The 12,844-nt window shown below is 41.9% G+C and overlaps 1 protein-coding gene across 1 annotated transcript in view; it reads left to right on the top strand.

The window, feature by feature from the left end:
• Positions 1-12,844, top strand: part of LOC148507692 (ATP-binding cassette sub-family A member 13-like) — a 186,115-nt gene that overhangs the window by 15,192 nt on the left and 158,079 nt on the right. The window contains exon 3 of the mRNA XM_088445628.1: positions 4,788-4,977. Within this exon, the coding sequence (XP_088301754.1) occupies positions 4,788-4,977 (190 nt within the window). The remainder of the gene's footprint in view (positions 1-4,787; positions 4,978-12,844) is intronic.

Raw genomic sequence — 12,844 nt, 5'->3', positions numbered from 1 at the left:
TAGGGGTGTGCACCGGCCACTTTTCGTGTTTTGTGTTTTGGTTTTGGATCTGGATCTTTCTTCGTGTTTTGGATCTGGATTGGTTTTGCCAAAACCACCCTTCCGTGTTTTGGGTTCTGGGTTTTGTGTTTTGGATCTGTATTTTTTTGAAAAAAAGCATAAAAACAGCTAAAATCACAGAATTTGTAGGTTTTTCTGCTCCTATGCTATTATTAACCTCAATAACCTTAATTTCCACTCATTTCCAGTCTATTCTGAATACCTCACACCTCACAATAGTGTTTTTATGTCCAAAAGGTTGCACCGAGGTAGCTGGATGACTATGCTAAGCGACACGAGTGGGCGGCACAAACACGTGACCCATCTAGGCGTGAAACTGCAGTGGCAGACAGGATGGCATTGAAAAACTAGGCCCCAAACTGTACATAATGCAAAGAAAAAAAAGAGGTGCAAGATGGAATTGTCCTTGGGCCCTCCCACCCACCCTTATGTTGTATAAACAGGACATGCACACTTTAACAAACCAATCATTTCAGCGCCAGGGTCTGCCACACAACTGTGGCTGAAATGATTGGTTCGTTTGGGCCCCCACAAAACAAGCTGGCAATTAATCTGTCCCTGCACAAACTGGCTCTACGGAGGCAAGAAGTCGTCCTCATCCTCCTCATCCACAGATTCCTCACCCTCTTCAGTGTTATGTACATCCTCATCCTCACAGAGTATTAATTCGTCCCTGCTGGAACCACAGGTCCCTCTGTACGTTCTGGAGGCTGGTCTCCCTGGAAGAGTTGATCATTCATTTTATGAACATCATCTTCTCCACATTTAGTGGAAGCAACCTCCTACGCCTTTCGCTAACAAGGTTCCCGGCTGCACTAAACACTCTTTCGGAGTACACACTGGAGGGGGGGCAACTCAGGTAAAATAGAGCCAGTTTGTACAGGGACCTCCAAATTGCTTCTTTTTCCTGCCAGTACAGGTACGGACTGTCTGACATGCCTACTTGGATGCTGTCACCGATGTAATCCTTTAACAGACAGATGCACGCTTGTCGCTGCTGCTTTGAGGATTCAAGTGCGGCTACAGCCCACACAATTCACAAAGACAGAAAAAAAAAAAGAATATTTTTATTGTTTGTGGAGCACACTTTGAGGGTTACACCACCCTCTAACAGACAGACGCACGCTTGTCGCTGCTGCTTTGAGGATGCAAGTGCGGCTACAGCCCACACAATTCACAAAGACAGAAAAAAGAAGAATATTTTTATTGTTTGTGTAGCACACTTTGAGGGTGTCACCACCCTTTAACAGACAGACGCACGCTTGTCGCTGCTGCTTTGAGGATGCAAGTGCGGCTACATCGCACACAAGTCACAAACACAAAAAAAATAGTTTTTTAGTTTTTGGAGCACTTTGAGAGTTACACCACCCTTTAACAGACAGACGCACGCTTGTCACTGCTGCTTTAAGGATGCAGGTGCGGCTACATCCCACACATTTCACAAAGACAGAAAAAAAAAGAACAATATTTTAATTGTTTGTGTAGCACACTTTGAGGGTGTCACCACCCTTTAACAGACAGACGCACGCTTGTCGCTGCTGCTTTGAGGATGCAGGTGGAATCTAGACGGGATTTGGAACCGAGGACACACTACCTCCATCAATTGTCTAAATCCCACTGCACTAATGGCGGATACCGGACGCACGTCTAACACCAACATAGCAGTCAAGGCCTCAGTTATACGTTTTGCTTCAGGATGACTGCTGTCGTACTTCATCCTCATCGCTAGGGACTGTTGGAGGGTCAATTGTTTAGTAAAAGTAGTGATGTTCCTACTTCCTCTCTGGGATGATGAACAACTCCCAGCAGCAGCAACAGCACTAGTAGGAAGTGGTTCTTGATCTTTCCCTATTTTATTTTTATCAGAGAAAGTTTGGTCCTCCATTTATGTTATATTGATATATATACGTGCGGCTAAAGCGCACACAAACACAGAAAATATTTTTTTATTTTTGATGGAGAGTAGTGCACTTTGTGGGTTACACCACCCTTTAAGAAATGAGCCAGCCGGCTCTTTACTTATGGGACACAGGCGCACGCTTGGCGCTGCTCCTTTGTTGATGCACGTGCAGCCACAGTGCACACAAGTCACAAACACAGAAAATATATATTTTTTTGGTTTGGAGTGTACTTTGGGGGTTACAGAACCCTTTAACGGTCAAGCCAGCCGGCCCTTTACTTTTGACACAGGTGCACGCTTGGCACTACTTTGTTGATGCACGTGCGGCTACTGCGCACACAATTCACAAACACAGAAAATAATTTTTTTTTTGGTTTGGACTGGAGTGTACTTTCGGGGGTTACAGCACCCTTTAACGGTCAAGCCAGCCGGCCCTTTACTTATGACACAGGCGCACGCTTGGCACTACTTTGTTGATGCACGTGCGGCTACTGCGCACACAATTCACAAACACAGAAAATAAATTTTTTTTTGGTTTGGACTGGAGTGTACTTTGGGGGTTACAGCACCCTTTAACGGTCAAGCCAGCTGGCCCTTTACTTATGACACAGGCGCACGCTTGGCACTACTTTGTTGATGCACATGCGGCTACTGCGCACACAATTCACAAACACAGAAAGGTTTGGACTGGAGTGTACTTTGGGGGTTACAGCACCCTTTAACGGTCAAGCCAGCCGGCCCTTTACTTATGACACAGGCGCACGCTTGGCACTACTTTGTTGATGCACGTGCGGCTACTGCGCACACAATTCACAAACACAGAAAATAATTTTTTTTTTGGTTTGGACTGGAGTGTACTTTCGGGGGTTACAGCACCCTTAACGGTCAAGCCAGCCGGCCCTTTACTTATGACACAGGCGCACGCTTGGCACTACTTTGTTGATGCACGTGCGGCTACTGCGCACACAATTCACAAACACAGAAAATAATTTTTTTTTTGGTTTGGACTGGAGTGTACTTTGGGGGTTACAGCACCCTTTAATGGTCAAGCCAGCCGGCCCTTTACTTATGACACAGGCGCACGCTTCGCACTACTTTGTTGATGCACGTGCGGCTACTGCGCACACAATTCACAAACACAGAAAATAATTTTTTTTTTGGTTTGGACTGGAGTGTACTTTTGGGGGTTACAGCACCCTTAACGGTCAAGCCAGCCGGCCCTTTACTTATGACACAGGCGCACGCTTGGCACTACTTTGTTGATGCATGTGCGGCTACTGCGCACACAATTCACAAACACAGAAAATAATTTTTTTTTTGGTTTGGACTGGAGTGTACTTTCGGGGGTTACAGCACCCTTAACGGTCAAGCCAGCCGGCCCTTTACTTATGACACAGGCGCACGCTTGGCACTACTTTGTTGATGCACGTGCGGCTACTGCGCACACAATTCACAAACACAGAAAATAATTTTTTTTTTGGTTTGGACTGGAGTGTACTTTCGGGGGTTACAGCACCCTTAACGGTCAAGCCAGCCGGCCCTTTACTTATGACACAGGCGCACGCTTGGCACTACTTTGTTGATGCACGTGCGGCTACTGCGCACACAATTCACAAACACAGAAAATAATTTTTTTTTGGTTTGGACTGGAGTGTACTTTCGGGGGTTACAGCACCCTTTAACGGTCAAGCCAGCCGGCCCTTTACTTATGACACAGGCGCACGCTTGGCACTACTTTGTTGATGCACGTGCGGCTACTGCGCACACAATTCACAAACACAGAAAATATATTATTTTTTTAGCACTTGGGGGGAGCACCCCTGATGGACAGAGCACCCCCTGGACAACACTACAGCACCTCTTTAGGACTGGGCCACTGCACAGGACTTTGGAGTGGACACAGCCCCTATGGAGAACTGACTGCACAACACAGTCCAGCCAGCCCCTATGGACTTTGAAGTAGTGGACACAGCCCCTATTAACAACAGCAGCACAGCACAACACAGCCAGCCCCTATGGACTTTGAAGTAGTGGACAACAGCAGCACTACACTACACTACACTACACAGCCCTAACTCCCACCCTCCCTCTTCACTGTCCACAGCCGAGTGAGAAAATGGCGCCGACGTGGGTACCTTATATAGGATCCAAAACCCGTGAGACTCGGAAGGCGGGAAGATGACGTTTTGCCTCGATTTCAGAATCCGAGTCAGGCGGGAAAAGTCGAGCCTGACTCGGATCGGACTCGGATCGGGGGGGCTCGGGGGGGTTCGGATTTCAGAAATCCGAACCCGCTCACCCCTAATATATATATATATTACACTTTGCATTATTAATAAAATTGAAAACATGGTAAAAAGGCAGTGGAATGTCATTCCACAGTGCATTTGTGGATTCTCGTTTCATATAATATATAATCTGTGAGTGGTGCTAGTCAGTTCATTCTCTTGTGTGTGCAGATGGGGTAGAACTGTAAAAACTGCATGACGAATTCAGGAGTAAATATTTCACAGCATAGTTGTGGAAATTTTCCTTATCATCTCTCATTATTAGAACTCAACTTTGCAGAATAATTGAAATTGTATCACCTTCAGTTTATATGCAAATTATAGTATAATAAATATTAATTTGCTCATGACAACTAAATTATATATTTTTTTAAATTACAAAAAATAATTTTAGGTCTAATTGTGTGGATTTGGTGGATTAATTATTGACTCAATCAAAAATGAGTTAATCTGTGGATAGACAGTGAAATGTTCTTCTCATAGAAATGGAACATGATAAACTATAGCAAAACAAGCAGTACATTGTCCTTTAATTTCAGAAATGATACTGCACTGCTACATGATGGCCTGGAAGATATGGATGTTGAGTTGGAACGCAAGAGGATACTTGAAGGAATGACTTCCAATGACAGGCTGCTACTCTACAACCTCAATAAGTGTTATCAAATTGAAAAAAACAAAAGTGTCATTGCTGTAAGAGATATTTGTTTAGGAATCCAAGATGGCGAGGTAAGATTTTTTTTTTTTATTTTAAAACCATTGTTGTCTAACTATGGACCTGATTCAGAGGTAGATGCAGAAGTAATCGGTGCTGCATAATTAGTGCCAGCAGATCTGAGAAGGTATGTAAATGATGCAGGTGTCGTATTTTCAATTGAGACACTTACCTATGCCTTCTCAGATCCACTGCATGTGTCATGTGTCAGATCTCCGTCACAAACATTGCACTGACAATCGGGCATGTGAGCAACCCTTTTTTTAAATACTTTGCACACACAGCTATTGTAGCACATTCCTATATTCTACTGTTGGTAGATTCCTCCACAACTTCAAAGTGCATCTAAGCCTTTACTTTCACTCTTAAAATACTACTCAGTTCAGCCTCATTTATGGCTTAGCTGAATCATGAGAAGGAAGCAGACATTTGGACTGTATTTATTTTACAGTCAGGTGCATAAATATTGGGACATTGACAGAATTTTCATATTTTGGCCTCTATTCACCACCACAATGGTTTTGAAATGAAACAAACAAGATGTGCTTTAACTGCAGACTTTCAGATTTCATTTGAGGTTAATTAAATCCAATTCAGGTGAACGGTGTAGGAATTACAATGGTTTCTATATGTGCCTCCCACTTTTTAAGGGGCCAAAAGTAATGGGGACTATCAACTCAAAAGCTATTTCATGGACAGGTGTGGGCTATTCCCTCGTTAATTCATTATAACTTAAGCAGGTAAAAGGTCTGGAGTTGATTCTAGGTGTGACATTTGCATTTGGAATCAGTTGCTGTCGACTCTCAATATGAGATCCAAAGAGCTGTCACTATCAGTGAAGCAAGACATCATTAGGCTGAAAAATCAAAACAAACCCATCAGAGACATAGCAAAAACATTAGGTGTGGCCAAATCAACTGTTTGGATCATTCTTAAAAAGAAAGAACGCACCGGAGAGCTCAGCAACACCAAAAGACCCGGAAGACCACGGAAAACAACTGTGGTGGATGACAGAAGAATTATTTCCCTGGTGAAGAAAAACCCCTTCACAACAGTTCGCCAAATCAAGAACACTCTCCAGGAGGTAGGTGTATATGTGTCAAAGTCAACAATCAAGAGAAGACTTCACAAGAGTGAATATAGAGGGTTCACCACAAGATGTAAACCATTGGTGAGCCACAAAAACAGGAAGACCAGATTAGAGTTTGCCAAACAACATCTAAAAAAGCTATTACAGTTCTGGAACAACATCCTATGGACATATGAGACAAAGATCAACTTGTACCATAGTGATGGGAAGAGAAGAGTATGGAGAAGGAAAGGAACTGCTCATGATCCAAAACATACCAACTCATCAGTGAAGCATGGTGTTAGTAGTGTCATGGCATGGGCATGTATGGCTGCCAATGGAACTGGTTCCCTTGTATTTGTTGATGATGTGACTGCTGACAAAAGCAGCAGAATTAATTCTGAAATGTTTCGGGCAATATTATATGCTCATATTCAGTCAAATGCTTCAGAACTCATTGGACGGTGCTTCACAGTGCAGATGGACAATGACCCGAAGCATACTGCAAAAGCAATCAAAGAGGCTAAAAAGTGGACTGAAGGAAAATGGCGCAAGAACAAGCAGTAACTGAAGACATTTGCAGTAGAGGCCTGGCAGAGCATCACCAGGGATGAAACCCAGCGTCTGATGATATCTATGCGTTCCAGACTTCAGGCTGTAATTGCCTGCAAAGGATTTGCAACAAAGTATTAAAAAAAGTGAAAGTTAGATTTAGGATTGCTTAGTTTGTCCCATTACTTTTGGCCCCTTAAAGTGGGATTGCACATATAGAAACCATTGTAATTCCTACACCGTTCACCTGATTTGGATGTAATTAGCCTCAAATGAAATCGGAAAGTCTGCAGTTAAAGCACATCTTGTTTGTTTCATATCAAAGCCATTGTGGTGGTGAATAGAGGACAAAATATAAAAATTCTGTCAATGTCCCAATATTTATGCACCTGACTGTATATGGAACATCTGTGTATGCTTAAGATCTGATGCAATAATTCAAGTTACCAATGCTTCCCTCCACATGGAAAGGGATGTCCCTAAAAATGTGCCCTATCATTTTATCTCTTTTCAATAATCTTGCTAAACAAAATGCTTTCTTTTCCACCACTCTGCAAAATTAGGTACATCTGTTCAACTGAAGATGTTTTCTCATACACCTATTCATTTTGCGCCATATGCCACAAGATGCCTGGTATGATTCCTAAGATGTGGACATTTCCCACAATTTGGCTACCTTTTCCTGCTACCTTTCCCTTCATAGTGCTACTTTTTCCTCAATTTTGCATATTAGTTCACAAATAGTGTACTATGTATTTAGGATTAATTTCTTTATGTGTGTGTAGAAAGCAATTGTTATAAAGTAACAGATTAAGCATAATAATGCATGGCAGGGTCACTTAATTACTATTTTTTTACTACTACTTTGTCCTTCATGGTGTTACTCTTTCCTTAATGTACTAAATATTTAGGATTCGTGTGCCTAATCCATTATGCGATAAATGGGGCTATTTGGCTTGATTTGAGGACAAATGTATGTGGACACATCTATACTCTGTACTTTGAATCAAACCTCCATGCTTAGCCCAAATTATTCTATTGGCCAATGCAAACTTCTCGTATCCAAACACCACCATCTTGGTCTAAAAACCCATGTACAGTGATAAAAACCTAGACACACTGGACCACCAAGAAGTATAAGCGCTGCACTTTACAGTTGGCACTTTGTAAACTATACTAAATTTGTTTAACAAGATCTGACTGTCTATTAAACTATTTTGATTGCTTGTGATATATTTTAAAAATGTTAATTTATATAATAACATATTTGTAATATTGGCATTTTTGTAATATTGGCACCATATCTGCACTTTGACAGTCCACGGACATCAAGTCAGACTCAATGGCATCTGTGATTATAAAAACAAAAAATAACTGTCCAGCTTTTAATGAGCAAAATTCCTAACTGCTCTTCCAGTACCCACTGTCCTAATATTATATATCACTGTGGTCAATGCCTGTCTGTGACCATTGTAAGAGAATATAGAAAAACAAGTACCCCTGCCCTTCGGATCATGTAAACACAGTGGGTCTGGTTCAGAGATGCATGCAATTCCAACGCAATGCTGATGCTTACATAGTTGAGCAAATATTTGCAACTGTGCCTGCTTGAGAAGTCCTGAATACCCTATGATGCCTATGTTACACAGAGTGTATGCACAAAAAAGCTGCTGTTATTGGGACAGATGTTATCAGAAATTGGGTGGCATAGTGATGGCCATTACTTGGTGGTAACTGGGAAGTGACCAGAGGTGAATGTAAAAAAATTGTCTCATGGCTTGTTATGGAAGTGTCGCTGACATGTCAGTGAAAGTGGCTGCTTTACCGACACAGAGCCACAGCCATAGACAGGGCCGCCATCACAAATTGTGGGGCCCGGGACTGAAAAAATAGGCAGGGCCCCCCCCACCCAGCCCAGGAAATTTCTGGCAGCAGCCCTAATGGGGGTGGTGTCTAAGGAAGAGAAGGGATACTCCCTCATTGATCCTGCTTCATGTCAGAGTGTAATACTCGCCCACCCACCTGGCAACTGAGGGTGGTTAATCCTGTCAATAGATATATATATATATATATATATATATCAGTACTGTCGGCTCTCTTAGGATGTATACACATAAGTAAATCACGCTATAAGCGGTTCCTCTGCTCCAACTATATATATATTCACAGTATATATATACATATATATATACACATAAAACATATATATATATATATATATATATATATATATATATACACATACACAGAAATAAAAATATATATATGGCCTTGCCCCCTCCGGACAACTCTTCAGCCCACTCCTTATATTTGATATTCTCTCCCCCCTCACCTTGTATACTGGCCCATAAAATTTTTCTCCCCCCCAGCAGCCGGCATTTTTCTTGGGGTCCACCAGTGTTGCAGCGCTGTCATTGTCACCAGAGGTGGGAAGCCAGCAGGGACAGACAGGTGCAGGCAGCCACTCATGTATTTGTAATGGAGGGCACCCGGCACCTGTAGCCAATCAGATGGGCAGAAAAGCTGTTTAGGAAAAAACACACACAGATGGTGCTGGAGAAACAATTAAATATATTTAAAAACAATAAATCAAGAGTATATAATAGAAATACTCTGGGGTGTGTATCAGCAATGACTATAAAAAGCAAAAATGTAAAAAACATACATAAATAATACTGTAAAATAGAAACAATGATATATGATAATGTTGTTACAATCACTATAAAGATGCTTATATCCAATTGATGACACCTGCTACATGTAGCATCAGACATCTGGAAGCAAATAAACACTGCATATGACCATGAAATGAAGAGTCAGTACTGAAGGCTGAGACAGTTCATCATAGCAAATGGAAATATAGAGTTGAGACTCAGTATCGTGTCAGTCAGTCTCTAAATACTAATCAAAATTACAGAGTAGTTGGCTGTGTGCCGGCACAATGTGGTATAGTTACCATACAAAAGCTCGATAATATGCTTGAATAGAGGGTATCCTGCAGCAGTGTGCTCACAGAGACCAGTGTTGCAGACGTCTGCCTTCTACCCCCGTCGGGGCTCCTGTGTGGCGCGCTCACCTCCGGGTGATACAGCCGCTCAGCGTGTACAGTAACGTGTACGGGAACAGATAGTAGATAAGCATGGAGCTAGAATAAGCTGGTAGCTATCGCCAGTAGGTAACAACCACAGATGGTCTCTGGTATGTAGAGGAAAAGGATCCATGAACTTCAACGCATTTCTCTGCATACAGCAGCTTTATCAAGAAAAGCTGTTTAGCGTCTTTGGAGCATCTGCACATGATCAGAAGCAGGGCTGTAGCAAGAACGCTCCAGCCCTGCTTCTGCACATGAACACAGCCACGCTCCGAAGAGGCTAAACACAGCCCAAACGGAGCTCTGCTGCCGGCGCAGAGGGTAAGTTGTAGGCGCAGCCAGGCCCTCCCCCTTTGTCTGAGTGTGCGGGCCCGGGACTTCAGCCTAGCTGTCCCCCCCTGATGGCGGCCCTGGCCATAGAGGCCATGTTTCGATGGAAAAACTGTATCTGCCATCGATCTGGTGCAAGTATCAATGGTGCATGCGATGGTGCACTGAAGGTGTAGTGTCAAAAATCACCAGCAGTGTTACAGCATGCAGACACTGACAATGGGTGCCTCAGTGCTTACTCATTCAGATGCTGGCTACTATACCAGGTGAAGGCTAAAACTAGCATTTGCACATTATCACAGCTTCAAGTCCTGCAACTGACACAATAGTAGCCTCCACCTCTGAATCATGCCCACAGTGTGCAGAGACGCTGAAAGTCTGTGTTTCAGTGATTGCTCATTCAGATGCTGGCTACACCAGGGGAGGGCTGGAACTAGCATTTGCATTTTATCGCAGCCTCAACTAAACAGTGCTACAGCAGCAGTGCCCACCTCTGAATCAAGCCAACAGTATGCAGAGAAACACTGAAAGTGGGCATTTCAGTACGTGATCATTCAGATGCTGTCTACTACATCAGGGGAGGGCTGAAACTGGCATTTGCATATTATCGCAGCAGCCATGAATCTGGCAACAGGTACAAGAGCAGATTCTGAATCAGGCCCAGTGTTTATAGAGAGTACTATGTTTAAAAAACTGTAACCTCCCTGCACTTCTGCATTCTGCTTTGTTTAAATTTGGGGAACCTTTAGGAGTGTTCAGAAAATCCAGATTGGATCTTCACTAACAGTGAAATTATTAGATAATTGTTGTCTAATATCTAAGGGCTATTAGATCACATCCTGTTGAAGCTGATAAAGAGTGCATGGAAAATCATATTTTTGACTATATGAAGAGTTCTATGCATCTCAAGATGCCTCTGCCTGCATATGTGGCTGATTTATTACAAGTCATCATCATTATCAGAGTGTGCTTTCCTGCCCTATACCAGGTTCAACAGATACACAGATACACTTCCTAACATGCATATATTGGCTTATTTGATGGTCTGCATGGCCCATATTTATGTGGACTTGCCCTCACTGAACTTTACCTATTTGAGACCACCACAATGCATTTCTGTGTTCTGACTTTCTAAGCATAAGCAGTTCAAATTCATGCAAAATGTGCTCCGCAAATGGGTGTACTGTATGCACCTCTGCATCAGCCTCTGTTTTGCATGAGACGTCTATCAGAATCTCACCACACCCAAATAAGAGGACAATTTGGGGGTTAATTAATAAAATTAAAAGAAAGAAAGAAAATGTTTATTAATAATAATAATAATAATAATAATAATAATACAACCTTCATGTATGAGAGACACACACAAATATGTTGTACAGTATCTCAATGAGAAGTCCTACACTGAAGGCCCCCATACATCAGCAATTGATTGTAGCATTCATGCAATCTGCAATCGATTGTGTATAAAAATCTTTCCCTTTTTCAATCGATTGCAGATTGCAGAATTGGCACAATCGATTGTGCATAAAAATCTTTATCTTTTTCAATCGATTGCTGCAATCAATTGCTGATGTATGGGGGCTTTTAGTTTAAGATCCTCATGATAAAACACATCTAAAATGGGCACATTTTGGTGCTCATGCAGAGTTTGGAAATGCAAATACTATTCATCGGACACACATTTACATTCTACGAGTATATGCTCAATTCATTTTGTGTTGGAGTTATATTGTATATATTCTTCTTTATTAGAACATACAATATATGAACATGTTCCTTTGTATTTAGAAATGAGGAGGATTCAACATATTGCAGGGTATTAATCCTGCCCACTCTGTAGAAATATTTTTTCTATGAGTCTTACGGAGCTCACAGTGTCCATCAAGTGGTGTCATTGTCCCATGTACCGATTATGATTTATATTTTTGTTTAGAGATAAAGAATTAAATGTTGTAATGTAAATATTAATAACCATCTGATAGGGACTGTGTCCTCACATATCATATTCACAAATTCAGTGTTTCATAAGTACATTTTTGTTACAACAAATTACAGGCTGCAGCATAGGGTGACAACCTTCTTGAACCATGATCCAATTTCTATGTTAATGTGACATGACATTTTATCATCAGACCTTATATTAATAAATACATGTCTATTAAATTCATCTAGACTATCTAGCAGCTTAAACATTAATTATTGGAGCACTTTAGTTTTAATGGCCATTCATATGTTTTAAATAACTCTCTGGTATGAATATGAACATGCAGCCTTTATTACATTTATTTCTGTTAAATTAGAAAGATTAAACAAGCTAAACTTTTACAGCTCTCAATGAAATGACGTAGAAACCAGAAATAAAATATTTTCTAATATTATCAAAGTGCAATATGGAAGCAAAAATGTCACAATTATTAACAAAATAAATAAAAAAGGGGAGGTTTAGGCACGAAGGGGGGAGACTTAGGTTTAGGCAGTAACAAGGAGGATTAGGGTTAGAGTGCAGAGTGGGGAGGGTTAGGGATAGGCTACAAAAAGGGAGGGCTAGAGTTAGGGAAAGAAGGGGGGAAGGGTAAGTATACTTACCCGATCCCTGTCGGGATACCAACTATTGGAATGACACTGTCGGTATTTTGACAGGAGGCATCCCAACAGCCGGCTTTACGTACCGATTCCAGTGGGGCATGCAGGGGGTTTTCTGGGTACCCATAAACCTCGCCTAGTGAACCAAATTTTTTTTAGAGACAGAGACAGCACTGTCTCCATCTCTGCACTAGCTGCGGATACGATGTAGCTGCCGTGGTCCACAGACAGAGAGCTCTGGTTGGCAGAGATC

Source organism: Taudactylus pleione, unplaced genomic scaffold, assembly GCF_031769625.1.
Source record: "Taudactylus pleione unplaced genomic scaffold, aTauple2 ptg000386l, whole genome shotgun sequence".
In the NCBI taxonomy this organism is placed as follows: domain Eukaryota; kingdom Metazoa; phylum Chordata; class Amphibia; order Anura; family Myobatrachidae; genus Taudactylus; species Taudactylus pleione.
Note: the sequence above shows the minus strand (reverse complement) of the source record. Positions and strands in the feature narration are given on the sequence as shown.